The 18,612-nt window shown below is 38.6% G+C and overlaps 1 protein-coding gene across 1 annotated transcript in view; it reads right to left on the minus strand.

Annotated features, from left to right (window-relative positions):
* Positions 1-14,561: 14,561 nt before the first annotated feature.
* The window catches only part of ASCC3 (activating signal cointegrator 1 complex subunit 3), a 281,127-nt gene continuing 277,076 nt past the window's right edge, over positions 14,562-18,612 (minus strand). Inside the window, exons 40-42 of the mRNA XM_037390923.1 lie at positions 17,390-17,596; positions 15,277-15,452; positions 14,562-15,177 (exon numbers count right to left, since the gene is read on the minus strand). Of these exons, the coding sequence (XP_037246820.1) occupies positions 15,030-15,177; positions 15,277-15,452; positions 17,390-17,596 (531 nt within the window). The 3' untranslated portion in view covers positions 14,562-15,029. The remainder of the gene's footprint in view (positions 15,178-15,276; positions 15,453-17,389; positions 17,597-18,612) is intronic.

Below are 18,612 nucleotides of genomic sequence, written 5' to 3' on the forward strand. Positions count from 1 at the left end.
CAAGCCCTGAATTCTGACTATTATTCACTGATGGTGGGACTCCGTTTACATAATGCTGGATGTAACCAGCTGAAGCTAGAGCCTATTAAAAGGACAGTTTCCCTGCAGTGCCTCTCTTGAGGAGTGTCCTCTACTTGCAGCTGGAGGGAGGAAGCTCCAGGGCTTGCTTGCTCTGTGTAATTCCTGTCAGATTTAGCTGGTAGATGAACAAGGAATTGTCATTTCTTTGGTCTGGCAATAGCTTGGTGATGTTAATGCCACATTTTTGAAATGTGCCAAAACCTTAGGATGTACTGGGTCTGGTTTTAATTTTGGCTTCAGCACAAAATGCTCCTGGTGCATGGCTCAACCCAACCACTTGTCAGAGCAGCCATACTGGCAAGAAAGGAGAAGACTGTGGGTGTCAGGCCCCGAGTGCACTAATTAGCCTTAATTGCCCTGATTGGCCTCACCTGCCAGCTTCACACACACTTCCTGCCCTCAGTGCTTGCTTAAGCCAGGCTGTAGGGGTTCCTGGCTGCAGAGGTACTGTAGCTATGCTTGTACTTTACTAGGGACCTTGTTGATCTGGACTCTGATGCACAACTGACTTCCCAGCTTGACTTCGGACCTGCCTTGCCACTATGGACTCACCTGATGACCTGGGCTCTGGCCTGAGCCTGAATGCTGTCCCTCTGGCAGCCCTGCTCTCCTGGCTCAGGTAGGTGGGCCCTGGCTAGTGCCCTAATAGCCTGGCTGTCACATTTGGCTTGTGGCTTCCTGTCCTGTCCCTGCAGCCCAGCCCTCATTGTTTACTGATGCTGTGCTGCTTCTATAGTGGGCTCCAATGACCTTTCTGTTTTCCCTCTAGGGGAGAGGATTCTCTGTCTCTAGCCTGCTTGTCTATGCTCTTTTGCTTTTCCAAGAATAATGACTATCCCAGAAGCTGTCATGCTCTGGGGTGCTTCCTGAGAGGTACCACAGACCCCTCCATGGGTGCAGGAGTGTACCTGCAGTTATGGGACCTTAGAAAACAGGGCTGGAGAGGGAAGGGTGTTGCATGGCATAGAGCTTCCTCTCATTTCCTGGCAGGAGCAAAACCTTTGAGTTGGAGAGATGTAAATAAGGGTCAGAACTTTGGTAAGATAGTGGACTCCTAAGCTTGGGTGTTGTTCAACTGCTAAAGGGCTGGAGAGGCATGGATTAGAAAGGCTCAGGCTCCCTGCACTTGAAGCTTGCTTGCTACTTCTCCATATAGGAGAGTTATGCAGGAAGCTCTGATTGCCTAGGAGGGCTGGGGGACTCGGCAGGGGTGCAATAATCTATGTACTCAGATCAGTTTACAAGGCTGGGACCATACAATACAAGCTCTTGGAGGCAAGGGCTGTGTTTATCTCCATACAGTGTTGATCACAATAGGATCCTATTTCTGTTTAGGGCTTCCAGATGCAATGCTAGTCAATGCCTATAATAAACAATAATATTAATAATAAGTATTAACATGCCAAGCTGCAAATCACTGACATAGTTTTCTAATATTGTTGGTTACTTTCCAGTATTGTCCTCCAGTCTTACTGCAGTACATTATATACAAAAGAATTGAAACCCAATAATTGGCGTGTCGAGAGTTTAAAGGCATGATCACTTTTTTTTTTCTAAAAATGAAACTGACATCACAACAAGTGAGTTCATTTGCCTAATGAACCCCGTGTCCAGCATGCTCACACTGTTCTGTATACCAGGACATTAGTAATTAGGCTGGTAACGAGGCTGCTGTTGCATACAATAACTAGTATGAAAATGTTAAAAGTTAAGCATAATGAGAGAAAAATGTAGTGAAAATGTAAAGAGTAGACATCAGATATGACATTTATTTTTACTCCTGGGAAGACAACTGAAAGGAAGACTTTAGCTATAATTTGTTTTTTCTGCTTTACTGAATCTATAAAAAGTTTACAATGATTTCGTCCTTCTGACCACAGTAATGTAGCTTTACATTTGAACAGAAAAATATCTTTAAATTTAGGTTTTAATTTCATTTCTGATTGCAGACATAGTAGAAACTTTACCCTAAAATAATATTTCTTCTATAGCCAGCTCCTTTTGTGCTACTGAAAGAAATAATAATGAGAAAGTATTCCAGCAGGAGGAGCTGGTTTAGAAGCAAATGGATTCCATGGCAACTCCTGACTCTACATGACACCTGATAACTAGCATTTATGTTGGAAATTGTCTGTGTTATCTTGTACCCCAGATCTGATCTTCTTATAAGGTTTCCCCCTCATTTTAAAGCAATAAAACATAGAGTTGGTGTGTTGGTTTTTTTTTTTTAATATAGATCCAAGAATTAACGTGAAGTGAAATGAGTGAGTTTGCACATTTGAGAACACATTTAAATGTGTGCTTAGGCAGGCTGTTTTCAAATTAATGTAATTAACTTTTTTTGAATTATTTCAGAAATAAAGTATTTGCTGAGAAACGTATTGATCTGTCAAGGGAAGAGTTGTATAGGATCAGAACACTGGAACTGTGTTTTTTTAACATCATGAGATATCCATATTTATAGTTTGAAACATAACATGAGAAGATTCAACTGAATCAGACCAGTATCTTGCTTCTCACAGTGCTGAATGCACCAGGGGACTCTCATCATGAGCAGCTGGAGAATAACCCGGTCCTATGGGCATCCTATCTGCAGTCAGTCAGCCAGTTTGACTGATTTATGATCTGAAGAATGTGGATATTTATTCTTCTGTGCCATGATCCAATCTAGTGTATGTGTGGGGCCTGACAACTGTTGCTGTTTGAGTGTGGAATATTTGAACTTGCTATTTTATACCTAGATTGAAAGGAATCTGTTCTTAAACTGTAATGTGACAAGCAATCTTTGTCTATGACAGTTCCAGTAGTACTTCATGACCAAGAGAACATTAGCTGAAATCAACCCTGGAGATGAAGTTTTCAGTAGACACTTTCAGGCCTGGATGGTTTCTCAGTTAGCTGCTGTTTAGCTGGTTTCTTGAGGGCCTCAGATGGTAGAAGAGCATAGTCTAGGCTTGGAAAAAAATACGGATCTCTTGTGGTCAAATGAAAACTGATTCAGGTTTGTGTTGCTCATCCCTCTTCTGGAATGAAGAAAGTGTGGCTGAAGAAAAAACTGGTTTCATGATTGTTTGGCTGGGGACACGTGTAATTGGAGACGGTGTTCTAAGGTGCAAGTGAAAGGTGGCCAAAATGAGAAAGATGGAAGAGTCTCGGGTAGTCTAATCTTATTGCTAGGTGTTACTGATAGCATTTGCATTTACATATTGATGCCTCTTGAAGATGCCTAACACCATTTAACGTTTTGCCCAAGCGAAAGAGTGCTTGTTTCCTCTTCCTGTTCATACAGACAAGGTAGGCCTTGTTACTCACCTATCGCTTAAAACATGGAGTAATCTTCAGCAAATACACTAAATGGATGGGTAGAAAATGTGAAAATGTGTCTTGGTTTAGCTCATCTTTTACCGTAGCTTACAATTAGATGCTGGCATGGAGTTCCTTCAGTGGAAAGCCTGATCTACCACAGAGATATTTGTGACTAGCACTTAGAGTAGTTTGGTTTTGATCCCAAGAAGGGTTATAACAGATTATCTAGAAAAGGTAATGGAAGAAGGAGGGCAAGGCCACAATCAGACTTTGGAACACAGTTTGAAGATAAAGGCATAGAAATGGAAAAGGCAATGGAAAATACAGGAAGCCCAGAGAAAGGTGCTCTGAGTAGCACCACTAGTAAGAAAATAATTTTTTAGCTTCTTTAGTAGGTGTGTATGTTTATTTTTATCTACAAGGGAAAAGAAGATACACCACAGAAAATAGAAAGGTATAAATAAAACGGAAGCAATGCTAGACACTGAGAAATTAATACCGAGCTGAGGTAAGGGCTATAGTGGAAAAGTGAGCATAATTATGGGAAAGGAAGAAGAATTAGAAAAAAGAGAAATTTCAAACAGAATTACTTGATTTATCCTTATTTCTGCATCTTATTTTGTTGCTGTTTCTCTTAGTCTGAAGTTTTTTAGTTTGGGGAAGAGATGGCAGAATAATGTTGCATTGGTGATCTGAGCTGGACAGCGATTCTTACATGAAAAGTGGCAGAGAAAAGAATGAAATAATAATTGTGTGTGTGGTGTGCTTTTTTTTTAATTCTTTTTTTTAATTACAGGAAAATAAAGGGGTATACATAAAGAAATGGAACAGTGGAAGTTAATTTTAAAGATAGTCTTCTCCAGTTATACATAAGCCTAACACATAGACAGGGATCTGATTCCAATCAGTAATCTCTTTGCTCTTCCAAAAGATCAGAGTGACATTTCTTTTCTGAATGCTAGTTTTGGTGGGTTCTTACCTTCCTTTGATAATGGTGGCAACAGTGACTGCTAACTTCAATGGCTTGTTATGTTCATGTTAATACGTAACATGTTCATATTACTATAATATTTATGTATAGGATTATACATACACATATAACATTGTCATGAGTCTATGAATACTTCCTTCCTTGAGAAATGTTGACATAGCTGAGTATATTTTATTAATGTCACGTGCTGTACTTCCAAATGTAAGGATACAGACCAGTTTTAAATACAAACTACTTATTCTTAATATCAAGTGGGTGTGATGTAACATGAGAGCTACAAGCATAAGCATGTAAAATGGAAAAAAGAGCAATATAGTTTAGAAAATGAAGAGCAAGCACTTAGTGATATAGCTAAGAAATGATTTTAAATAGCAAGAATTTCACCCCTAAATGCACCCAGAGTGGATTTCAAGATGTGAGGTACTGAGATTCCCCTATCTGGTAAATATGAAAAATTAGGGTCTCTCAGGTGGGACTGAATAACTGCATATGAAGAGGGAAGCCTAGCACAAAGATGGGACACAGAAATGTAACTTAAATTTGGTACCTTGCCTAAGACTACAGGAGAGGAGCTTGTCTGTTTAGGATACGTTACTTGGAACCTTCCTCTGAAAATAAGAGGCTTGTTGTCTTTCAGAATGAGAGACAGATAGCTCTTGTGCTTTCTTAAAAATTTGCTGCATTCCACTATCCCATTTGCTCCCATAAAAAATTCCCTCCTTCAGTTCTTTCTTCCTTTTTCTGACCACGTTTTCCCCTAATGTGCCCTAATCACCAGGTAAATGGTAGAGGTATGCTTTTGTGGAAGCTGTGCCATCATGCCAAAATATTTTAGTGTCATGAAAGCAGGTGAAATTCTGTAATAAAACCAAACAGGACCATTGCCTTACAGCAGCCCTGTCTGCATGACTCAAAGCTCTGTCTCTCCTTGGAGATGGGATTCTTATCCTGTTTTTCTCACTAGGGATATTTTTTTCATCTAATTTCATCCAATTTGCAATTTTTCATGGTCTTGAGTTCTTAGTTTGTTCCTGTAAACTCAATGGTTCCTAATAATTAAATAACTTTAGGACATTACCTACCAATCCAATTCAAGAAAACACAATTTATCCCTGAATTAGAAATGTTATAAAATCTGCAACTGTTAATCTTTGAGTCCTAGGTCTGAGTGAGGGATTAGATAATACTAATGCTACTGTCTACTCACCAAATCCTTTGAAAGTAATAGCAGAAACTGAATTTGATCTGCTAATAATATATGTTGGAAATGCATTTCATCCTTCAGTCTCTGAAGCAAAAGGGCAATGCATCAACAGAAAAGAAACTTCAGCATATTTTTCAGTCACTTAATGTTGGGATTTCTTTCCAGGTTCTGTTTGTTTCCTTAGCAGCACCCATATTTCCCAAAAGATTATCACTAATTTGATGAAAGTAATCCAGCTGTTCCCCAAGACTTTCAGACAAATATGTAGGTACAATGTGTTTTTAAAATGAAGAAACAGTGTTTGACATTCTTGTCAGTATCCTTTTGGTGAGATTCATGTTTACAAAGGATAGAATATTCTAGCAATTCATCTGGACTGTTTATTTCTAAAAAAACCCCTATTTCTTAACGATTTTGATCTTTGAAGGTCAGCTTTCCCTGTGGATACCGGTCCTGGGAAAATTTTGGACAAGGTTCAGTTTAGTTGAGGTGCATTTAAGTTTGGAATAGAAATTTAGGCTTCTGTTCCTAGTGTTTCTCTGGGCACACTCTCTTGCCAGCGAAGGAAGCTGAAGTATGACCTGGAAGGCTGATGTACTCGCCCACTACTGTAGGATGTGTGAGGCAGTGGGGTGGATATAAAGTTTCACATCCTGTAGTGGGGCTCAGGTGCCTCTGGCAATTCAGGAGTCACAATGCAGTACCTGAGAGCTAGCACCTGACTAAGAATCTCTTGCAAACCAGAGAGAAAATGGACTAAATGTCTAGTGTATCTTTCTTTGTGTGTTCCTGGTCTCAGAGTATGCAGTAACATTGATGCTGGTATTTTGATTTCAGCAACAAAAGGGAAGTGCTGTCATTGCACGTTCTGTGATTGTTTTTCAGGGAGGTCAGGATCATATCTATGTGCCAAAGACTGTGCACAACAACCTGCTTTTCTGTCCCAAAAAAAGCTAGACAGAAAAAATCACTTTCCACACGTCGACAAAATAAAAATTATTGTCTCATGACTTTTATACTGCAACAATATGATTGTGCTTCATTCAGCTTGCATAACCCAAATGTCATTTCTTCTACTCTTGAGCACCTAAGGAGTTTGAATGTTATTGCTTTATGTCTCATGGCTTTAGGAATGGATGTGATTCTAGGAGACTGGTAGCATTTCTTGGCTTTATAGGGCTGGACTAAATTAATTTGTTGATTAAGTAAATTTTTTACCATTGCAACTACTTTAATTCATAATTTAGTTATGTTTTTTAAAAAATGATTTAGCAGTCTTCTACCCAACTATCACTTTAAAAAAAGGTTAAAAAAGTATATTCATTTAGATCTACGTGATCTAGAAAGCTTAGATCTTTGATTAATTCTAGACATGCTTAGAACAGGTAAAATCAAAGAATTTCATCCAGACAGGGCGATGATTTTACTCGGAGCTGCTTTCTCCCAAAGGATACATAGTCCTTATCCTAAGAAAGCCTTTGTTTCAGCTTAAACTCTTATCTCTGAGTACAAGCCAGACTATTTTATTCTCACTTTTTCCCCTCCAATTTTCATTCTCTTCCCCCCATCCCCCCAACTTTACAAACTCCCTCTATTGGTAGCCATTTTCCAGTGAAACTTGCCAAAAAAAAGTTAAGTGTTCTGCAATTGGATGTCTAAGTCAAGTCTTCAGAGTTACAGTGGTATGTATTCTTTCGTTGTTCTTCCAGCTTGAAGTGTGAAACAGTTTTAGGACCGAAAAAAAGTGGTGTTGAGTCAGCTGTTATCAATTGTCATAGGTCTTGTAGGCTTATGGGATGAGAATGGAGTAATTGGGTTATGAATATAGCTGCAAGAAAACAAACACCTTTTGAGCAAGTTTGTTTCTGTTTTCTCCAAGTTATAAGTTTATGGCCAGACTATTGGTAAGACTGAACAGGTTGAAAAAGCTATTGCAGTACTCCTTGGATATGTGACATGCTGTGAAGCCAAAACCTGGGGACCATCAGCAGTGTTAGGGCAAAAGCCCTCTACTATTGCAGTTGAGCTACAAGATAGTGCTGTGGTGTGAAAAAAAATATGTTTTATGAAAGATAATTATTTGTAGGTGACAATGTCTGTGTTTATCAAGAGGAGGCAAAAATTGTTAGCAAAAGTTTCAGAAACTTAACCTAGTTGTGATTTATTCTGAGTTACTGGGTAGCATTACAAAAGATGGCACTGCAGCTTTATATACTGGGTGAAAGCAAAGTCTTAATCCTTTATGAATGTGTTTTGCAATTTCTAAACTTTTCATTAAGGGGTCTTCGTGAAGTTGTGAGATTCGATTGCCTTCTGGTGCACATACTATTGTATCTAAACTATGGAAGCTTGATTCTCTTGAGAACAGCAGAGCATGTATTTTCCTAATATCTGCAAGGGTGAGGGTGAAAAATGTCAGTGTTTGCATGTTTTAAGAGTTAAGTAAAAATGTGGGAGATGCACAAAGGCAGAACTCGTACTTGACTAGATGAATACTACATGTGTGGATATGGCCTATAACTATTTCACTATGGTCAGTTCTGAGCATTTAATTACCAAGGAGAACTGAGAAATCTCCCCATCCCTCCTTTCCCCCAGATTAGCTCATTCCCTCTTTGAATCAAGTCACTTAGAATTACAAACAAAAATTAAACTGGCAATTGCCTTAATCATACAGCTAACTGTGCTGCATCTTTTGCACCTGTCTTACTTAATATATTCTTGGAGTAACATTGCATTGTATTTTGAGTTTAGTACAGTAGAGCCTTATGTGGTTATTTGTAGATCTCACCTTGCAGGAACCTAATCGTGGACCAGGACTTCCTCTGTGCTATGTGTCCTATAAACAGAGAATGAAATTCGCTTAAAGGTCCAATCCCTGAAAGCTGAGTTGAGCCTAACATGTAAGGCTGTGTTGGCAGGGATGGGGGGGTTGGGATAGTACAGGGCACAGCCATGCCAAAGCAAAAGCGAGACACTAACTGGTGTAAACTGTAAGATAGTAATGTAGTAATAGTCATGTAGTCTCTCTGGGTACTGAGTTGAACTCTTTTGTTGTATTTTCAATAGGGATGAATCTTGCTTTGGTGTTGGTGATTGAAGGGGCCTTTTTATGGAGATGGCAGGATCCTATCAGTGTTTTTTCTAGCTCCCCCTTTAGTCATTGCAATCGTTTGAGAAAATAAGGCTTAATTGCAGAATATTCACAGCTACTAAGATGACGGTTTATCAGAACCTGATATTACTGTCCCACTACAATGAGTAATTAGTCCCTAATTAGTTGCATTTGCTGACAAATACCTGATGGGAACTCACCATGTGTTATTTGCATCTGAAACAATTTTAACTTGTTAGCTAGAAGAAAGTGCTGCTGTAAAGTACGTAAGCCTAATTTTCCCACATTAGCACGGTAGAAACTCAGTTATTTCCATTTCAAAGTGCAAATTTGCTAGTGTGTGAAGAATGCTGTTGATCACATTTATCTAGAGATTTAGAGTGTATGGTGATATTTCTAGACTCCCTTTTCTACTGTTCTCCTTGCCAGTAATTAATAGCATAGCCCTATAACTATTTGTACGTGTCACATTATTAAGAGCGTGATTTTTCAAAAATGCCCAATTCACCTCTGCTGTCATTACAATTAGTGGGAATATTATTACTGGGAATGGGAATACTCAGCACAGGACACATTTCATTTATTCATTGGCTTTGTAGCACATGAACAGTAGCCAATGTCTGTCTGTACTCGCCAACTCCCTCTACACCCCCACCCCCATTCTCATTTCTATTCTAAAATCTAGATGTAGACACCCCCCCCACCCCCCCCCAATGGTCACATGATATTTTCAATGAGATCTCCATCTTGTCCTCTCATCTGTGTGACCTTTGTCATTGTGCAATGAGATGTTGCCAATTCTGTTTCGTACTGATCTTCTGCAAGGAGAAATACAAGGCTTCTACTTTTGGGTGCATGTTTTTATTGAGAGTCTTGGTAGGACAAGACTAAGCTGGAGTAAAAAAAGCAGCAGTGAAACCTAATGCATAGGCTTAGTGAAGCTTTTATTTCTGAGGAGAGATTTGATCAGAGAAGGTGATTGTGATTTTCTACGAACAAAGATGAAGAAGAAAGGCTTATTGACTTGGGTAGTCCTGGATTCTAATCACATTGATGTAGTATGGTGCTCATTAGAAGACTGGAGTACAAGACATATTGTAAACATATTTAATTGCAGGATGGCATAATCACTGTGGAGAATCCTTTTCTATAGAGCTTGTTTCTTCTGTCTGGATGGAATCCTCGTAGGAATTATTTACACAGAGACTCATTTAGTGCAAGCAGTACAATTGCTTTCCAAAGAAGTTTCTTTAATATAGAAGTTCCCTTCAGACACTTCATGAAAGCAGCTTAACCTCTTGCCGCTACCAGTATCTGACATTAATAATAAACTTGGTCAGTTCATTCTTGAGCTTTTGCAAATCACTTCAGAAAAACGTGTGTCAGAATTTCTGCAGATGTAAGTCCTGCCACAGCCTGCTGAAGTGCAGCATGCTCCAAGAAGACATGTCATTTAACAAGTTTTTAAAAAGACAGGTGGGAATCAAACATAGCCAATGGAACAGGCATAGCGTGTAAGTTGAAACAGAGTGACTGTTCTCAGCAGCAGCCCTACTCACATTTTTGTAGCTCACATGTCTGTTGGGGCATCCTATGGCATCCAAACCTTTTTGTCAAAAAATATTTCTTCTCATGAAGAATTCTCCCTTCTCAGAAAATAGTTTGGAAGAGAGAATTCTGAACACTTATGGTTCTGACTTGTGAAATAGCAGGGGCTTGATCAGCTAATTAAACTTCACAGGGTAAATACTTACATACTGATATTGGCATACCTGCACAGGGTTAGCAGAAGTGACACAGAACCTGTGGAAGACTTGCTGTGTTCTGGAGTGCCAATTGAAATAACTGGTGATTTTTAAAGTGCGTTAGACACAGTTAAGCAACTGAATTGCTTACCTGTGACTAAACAGGTAATAAGAGCTCAATTTGGTTACCTGAATGTAGATACCTAGGGCCATTTCAGATGCCTTAGGTGACTTGAGGCATCCACAGAGAGTGACATATATAGCAGCATCATGTTTCACATCTGATATCCCTCTGCAAATGGTATATGTTCTTCTGGAGCTGAATGTAGAGGCCAGGTGAGATACTGCATATTAAATGGCACTAGATATCTACACATAAGCAACTTGAAGGCAATTTAGCTGGAAGAAAGGATACCTACAAAAAAGGTTTATATAAAAATCACTTACACAAAATTACCATTTCATATGAGGTATCAAGCACACTTGGATGGATGGGTGACTTCTTTTTACGCCTGTGACTTGGCTTGTTACAGATTTTTTTTTTTTCTATTCTCAGCATTAGTTCAGACTTTTTTATGGAGACCTTTAGGATGTGGAAAAAATATATACGGTTTGCTTGTATTACCTTCCTTTGTCTTGCTTCAGTATTTACTACATAAGCTAGTGTCCATACCATGTCATAGAAAGATTAAGCTTAAAAATACCTTCTGTGATAATTTCCTGGCCCTGATATGGATAACTGTCTCCAAACGGGTATGAATGCAGGGTCTGCAGGAAGTGGAAGGAGCTAAAGGGAAGTTTACTTTAAATGAGATGGGTGGAGGCAAGACAAGAGAGTGATGATTTAAGAACCAGATGCAGTAAATAAGCCTCTTCATAGAGAAGTGATCCCTGTTAGACCAGTCCATCAAACTGTCTTAAAAATATCACAGCCTCTTTTTCTTGAGTGAGGGAGGAACATAGGAATTTGGATTCAGGCTGTGATGTGCAAGAGCAGATGCACGCGCGATACCTTATTCTTTCTATAAGCACTCCCTAGAACACTGGAATTATGGAACTTACCTTTCTTTAAATGCAGCCTATTCAGTGAATGTTCAAGTTTTATACTAGGCTCCAGGATGGAGGTTGATGAGAGACTTCTTGAAGTTTCCTTCAGGATGACCACCTAGAGATGGTCTCTAGAAGCAAACTAATGATCAGGAAGAGGAATTTCGTGTCAGCCGCATAAAACCCTGAATTCATCTGGATGCAATTGGGGCCTCCAAAGATTCAACTTACAAGAGGAAGACCTGCACGATGCCACTGATGGATTCAGTACTTGGACTAGAACCAAAATCTTCAGTGAGGTTCTAAACAACAGATTGCATTGTAAGAACTCCTTAAGAGATGGGTGATGGCTGTACATACCCAAACCTGCTCCTGCTCAGTACTGCTGTGATGCTGTTATCAGATTAGGATAGGGGAAGGCAGAAAGGTTGAAGCCACATTGGCAGACTTAAATTCATCTTGATAAATGAAACATGCATGTTTTTTGTTGCTCTTTCAAAGTTTTGGACTGAGCAGGTGGGCACTAAATGCAGCTGCCCCCACAAAGGGGAAAACAAGAGATAAAATAAAAACCTGCTTGCAAACTGGAATGAGAAACTTGAACATTAAAAATTTCTGTATGTGCTGTTAATTTGTTCACTTATCCACAATGGTGAAAGTTACATCACCAAAGCATTTATCTCTATTTTTTCCCTCCCTGTGTTTAATTTTTGTACTTCTGTTAGCTGTTCTCACTTTCCACCATTAGATATCACTGGATTGAATGTATTGATTGTTCCTTCTAAGCAGCTGTTTCAAATGCATCAGAATTCCTTCTCTTGGATTCTTCAGATAAATACATATTCTAATCAATTTTCTTGAATTTATTCTGTGTTACTTCAGACTTTGGCTTCATGAATCCAATACTTTTGTAATATCCCCCCCCCCCCCCCCTTTCAAATATGTTATTAAGAAATTTCACCAAGCTATTTATATATAAAAAAAAAATTACCATGCTAGGAAATTAAATACAATATTTCCAAACCAGAGTACAAATGGTACAAATGACATTACAGAATCTCCTTAGTTGATTAATAAAGAATACTGAAGCTATTGTCTGTCTGCAGTTAGATTATTTTGTGTTGTGCTTTTAGCATCACTATGTTGGTATGTTATTTGACTGTGGCATAGCTCTTTTTCCTAATAAATTAAAATTGTTGAGGAACAATATATTGCTTAAGCAAAGAATTTTCCCAAAGAAAGGATTTAATTTCTGTGAAAATTTACTTGCAGATTAGAGCAAACAATTATCTTAAAAATGGGCACAGGACTAATAAACTGTGTGCATAACCAAACTTTTGCCTACCAATTTGAAAAAAATCCTGTTTGCTGTGTGACGTGGCACCACATTATTTTGATACAGTCTAAAAGGCAAAGGCGGCAGTTCCGTCATCTAGCAGGCTGTAAATACAGTGACAACTTTTTCCATTATTGTCCCATTTTCTTAGGCAATAAAGTCAACCTATAATAATGAAATAAAGCATTTTTAACAACATCAGATGATGTGAAGACCTCTGAAAACACTCAACTACAGAATTATTTTAAAAACTTTTCTTACAATTTAGAGATGCCAGATACATATGAAATAGATGTTTAACTGCTGACCCTTTGAAATCCTTCTCTTTGCTGCAATGTAGTGCTAGTGATGCCATACCTCGAGTACTGTGTCTGCTTTGGGGCTCCCCAGCGTAAGATTGATATGGACATACTAGAGACAGTCCAGCAAAGGGCCACAATGGAGATGAAGGGACTGGAGCATCTCTCATATGAGGAAAGGCTCAGACAGCTGGTACTGTTCAGTCTGGAGAAAAGAATGCTCATGGGGGGACCTCATCAGTGTGTATAAATATCTGAATGGAAGATGTTAACAGGAAAGAGCCAGGCTCTGTCCAGTGGTGCCCAGTGACAGGACCAGAGGCAAAGGGCACAAACTGAAACACAGGAGGTTCCCTCTGAACTGCATGAAACACTTTTTACTGTGAAGGTGACTGAGCGCAGGTTGCCCAGGGAGGTTGCAGAGTCTCCAGCCTTGGAAATATTAAAAAACTGTCTGGACATGGTTCTGGGCAACCAGCTGTAGGTGACCCTGCTTGAGAAGGGGAGTTAGACCATAAGATCTCCAGAGAGATCCTCAGCCATTCTGTGATTCCATGTGGGTGCAGCACCACCAGTGTCATTTTCTTCTGGAAAACTTTCAGGCAACAGCTCTGCCATATTCTTTCATCTGGTGAAACACAATGGAAATGATAGCAAAATGATTCCTCAGAGAGGTAATGCTTATCGGCTAAATGCAAAGCTGAACAAGTTCAACCGTTAATACTCAGTTTAAAATCCAGTCTGAATGAAGATGCATGATGTTTTTGCAGTGTGTTGCCTCCAAGTACTCACACAAGCAGCATCTTGAATCCCCTTAAGGCCGCAAAGAGGACTGACCTCAGGATGCGTACACCTAGGTAAGCAGTCTCATCACTGCACTGTGCAGAAGATAGGTGCTGCTTCTTTCAGAAGAAGTTTCAGAACTTCTCCTTTCAGATTTATGTCTTGCAGGTGGAAGTGCCTCCATGGTATTATCGCCGAGCTGGGCATCTCTTAGAGACTACCTCTTGTCTGGCAGAAGTCTTCCTTGCTCATCAAGCCATCTGTTGCAAACTGAAGCCTCACTTTTACTTACAGAATGTAGTTGCCCACTTTAGCACTGAACCCTAGAACAGGACACCTGATTTTATATGCCTTAGTCCTTCAAAATTCAGGAAAAAACACTAAGGAAATTGTAAATATGAAATATATGTGTGGCGTGTATATATACGTATGTGCATGCATGTAACGGGTAAACTTTATGATCTATATAAATTGCATCATTGCTATACTGCAAATATTTTATATTATTTATCGTGCCTTTATAACCAGATTTACTGTTTAATAAAAATCTGTGAAATTTTTCCTTTAGAGTACCTTCAAAATGTAGTATGTGTAAGAAGAGGATATTGTTACTATACATCTCATATTTTACACTGAAAAATCTAATGCAAAACATTCTTATGGACATATTTTTATTAAACATGAAATATAACACATTCATCAATATTTTCAGCAGTTCTTACACCAAATTTTGTATTTCTCCCTATAAGTTAAAAAAGATGACTATTTAAACTACCTTAATACATAGGCTACAGAACACTTTTCAAAATTAAGACTATAGCCCAAAATTTGCACAGATTACAGTATCTTTTAGTCTTTTGTTTAGATGTGTCAAAATTCAATTAATGATATGACTTCTGAAAGAAGAAAGATGAAAGAAGAAAAGATAAATCTTCATAAAGGAGTAAGGCCACTGTGGCTAACTCTGTGTTACCAGAGTCAATACAGTAGTCATTTTCAATTTCCTTGTTGTCTTGAGGTTTGAAGTTGGTTCTACTAAGGCAAACTCATTTTTGGATATCCAGAATGACCTGATGTCTTAGCTGCACAACCAGTTCCTTTGAATGGATTTTTCAGATCACCTTACTTCACAGCCAGGTGACACACAGCATCAGCCACCTCTGCTGTGACTTGTGCTGAATTACTAGCTGGTATAATATTCAGGTAAATATCGTACTGTTGGTCCATGCCAAGGTAACTGTCACTCATGAGATACAATGTGTAGATACACCTAAAATGCAAAAAAGCAGAATAATTAGTTTGGAAATTAGGTCTTGACTACTTGGAAAAAATAATCACTAGAAGAACTTAATTTGTAAATTTGTCATACTTTCCAGGAGCTTCTGGAGTATAAAAAGCAACAGAAACAGTATTTCGATTTCTGACGTATCCGGTTCTTTTCAGGGCAATGAGTTCTTTTTTATCGACTTCTCCCAATATCAAAAACCATCCTTCATCTTTAGCTTTGGGGAATCGAGGAGCCACTGCTTTACTGTCTTGCTTTCCCTGTTGGGGAAAAGAAACAGCTTAGTAAAGCTAGAAATCACCTTTCCAAAATGCCATTCTTTCTTGAATGAAACCCAGCTCAAAACCATGTTATCATGAATCGTTACATAAGACTATAATTTAGGCACACTAAAATTTTTTTGTTTCTTTCCAGATAAGCGTTTTTTAAAAAAATAAAATCACAGTCCACAGAGAAAAACCCAGAGTACAAGATTCTGTTCCACTTATTTTGTATCCTATTAAAACTTGAATGGAAATACTGTTCTGTTTTTTGTAATTTCATCTAATATATTCCGAATGCTATTCTCTGCAGAAGGGTTAATTGTAAACCTAGTGTCTTTAAATAAAGCTAAACAGTATTGTTCAAGATTAATATAAAGACAAAAACAGCACTTGAAGTCTTTATCTGAGGTTGATACAGCAAAAGGACAGATTATTTCAGTGATTCTTTAAGACTGTGACTTTACTGCTGAGAGCTGAAGATATAATGATGCATACTCAATCAGCATTCATTTCATGTTCTGTAGATGGAAAGGTTTTACTGAAGATTTATACAGAAGGAAAAGCACCACGACAGCAATGAAGCTTCAGAAACAGTTTGATCCAGCTGTTTCTTACAAAAGAGGGATCAAATTCTAGGAGAGGTTTATAAAACAGTGATCATTTCATGAAATGTTCCTGCTCCCTTCTTTTCTGCGGCTTCTGGTTAGAAAAAGTCTCTGTCAGTAACTGGCACGGCATATAGGACAAATTATGGAGGAGCTCTGACACTTTCTCCTCCTGCAAATGAGACAGTCTCCCATTGAAGTGATGGTGACATCCTTGTACTTGCTGTAGTCAGGACAAGAAGTATTTTGGGAAAGAAGAATACTTTTCAAAAAGGACTTACAAAAGAACATATTATTTTTATCAAAAGAAATTTGTCTTTACGAGTCTTCAAACTAACATCTAAAACTGTTCTCTGCTTTTATTTTGAACTCTTCTTTGTACCTTAACAAAAATGCTGGCAACTAATTCTTAAGTTGTTTGAAATGCTAGAGAAATTAATTAGCAAAATCATTATCATATATACAATATAAAAAAATCACATATATATGTGATATAAGCATATCATATGCCACTCGTGGTATACAAATGACAAAAAATGCATCTATAAGTGATAGCTACAATGTCAGCAGTGCCCAATTTGAATGCAGGAGGCATGGTCCTAAGGCTTACAAGAGCTGACAGACAGGTACATTGAGTTACTGCTGCTGGGGGCAGAGCAGCTGGAAACCTGTGCAGCTGCTATGTTTCTGTCTTGGTGCATGAAGACTTGCTGGGGGCCCAGCGAGGTGACCAGCCCAAGGTGAAATGAGATGTGCTTTAACTGGGCAAAGGGGTGGGACTGAAATTTAGGTGTGGAAAAGAACTGTATGTAGTTTCAAAAAGCTTCACATGTAAAATAGGAGGAAAGTATCCTCAGTAAAGGCCTGAGGGTGTGTTGTGAGTAGAAACATAGTTATAGGTATGGGTTTGGTATGCAATTTGGAAGTACACGGGAATATAATAGGGAAGCAGGATATGCAAGAGTACAAGTGTTAGGAGTTTGGGCCTGGTGACTACTTAAATACTGCCTGTGAAATTACCATCTCTACTGTCGCTGCTTACAGCACCCTAACAAATGAACTTTATGAGCTTCTGGTTTGTAAAAAATGAGGGAATTTTTTCATTGACTTGAATTGGTCTAGGATTTTACCTTAAGACTCTATTTACTACCCTACTGCAACCTGAAAAACCATTTGCTTCATTATTAACACAGAAAAGGCTTTGAAAGTTTATAATATACACAATTCTTAAACGATAAAAAACAGTTATGCTGTATAAAGCATTATTGATAAGGTAAATGGATTATTGGAAATGTGTGTGCTTGGAAAGGAAATGATAAATTAATCTACCTGATACCCCATCTGGGTTCTCTGCAGATTTATTTGGAGCACGTACTCTTGATCAGCATGTAACTTGATCCATCGTCTGTCATCTCGCGCGTCTGTTGTCACAGAAGTAACAGGCACTTCGTTCTGTGGCTGAACTGGGTTATCCCAACAGCCCTTAATGCTCAGGCTGACGTTTAGAATTGGCAAACGGCACAAGAAATTCCAAGCCTGTAGAAAAAAACAGATCCCTGTGGACTACCAGACGATCTATACAAACATTGCCACTGTAACAATAACGATTCAATGTGCAGTCTACACATTTATTCTATATTAATAACATTTTATTATGTATTAGAATATCATCTATAGTTGTATGACTCTCAGTCATAAGCATAAAATGCTTTTCATTAACTTTTTAGTCTACTTCCTTCTAGGCAAATAAAACAAGTATGAAACTTCTCAAGCATGTTACACGTGCCTCACTAAGATTACTGAGGTCTGAACACAGGAAAAATTCCTTTCCACTCTCGATTAAAGTATTTTTTTCCCTATAAGCCACTTAAAAACTAGTATAATTAAGTTTTAAATTAAAACTTCCTTAGCATAATCCATAAAGAACAAGTCACTGCAGTGCTAATTAGCAATGGGCAAACCTCAGAGAGTTCAGAGGATCAGTTCAGATAATTAACCAAAAGTTCAACTGCATATCCGAAGTTATCCCTAGTTTGTTTTTTTTTTAAAGGTTTTCTTGCATTGATCTTCACGAATCCTCCTTACAGTCCTCCTGAGGAATCTTAAGTCTCTGTGGTTTCTCATGAACTGCAACAGGCCCTCAACTTTCTCTCATCCTTGTACAGGGAACTATTGTTAGAGGCATACAATTTGTGTAGTTGAACATGACACTCCCTTCAGCCTTAAAGCAGCATCCTGAAAATGCAGCCCTATGTATCTATCACTCATTTTGGTCTCTATCAGACAAGGAAAAGCACCCTGAGAAGCTGTGACAAAAATGGAGAGGGGTAATGCAGGCTTTCATTTAGTAAAAAAGAAAATCAGCATGTTCACTCAATGAAATTTGTTAGGAAGAAATGAAAAAATGGGCTGTGGAACGGAGGCAGTGATTTGTGGCTTCATTATGGCTGAAAAAGATAGATGAGGCTGGCACTGGAAAAAAAACAAACCCAAAAGACCAAGAACCACGCGCTGCCCTGCCCTCCTTCCCCTCCACCCGCAAAACAAAACAG

Source organism: Falco rusticolus, chromosome 6 (assembly GCF_015220075.1).
Source record: "Falco rusticolus isolate bFalRus1 chromosome 6, bFalRus1.pri, whole genome shotgun sequence".
Taxonomy (NCBI): Eukaryota; Metazoa; Chordata; class Aves; order Falconiformes; family Falconidae; genus Falco; species Falco rusticolus.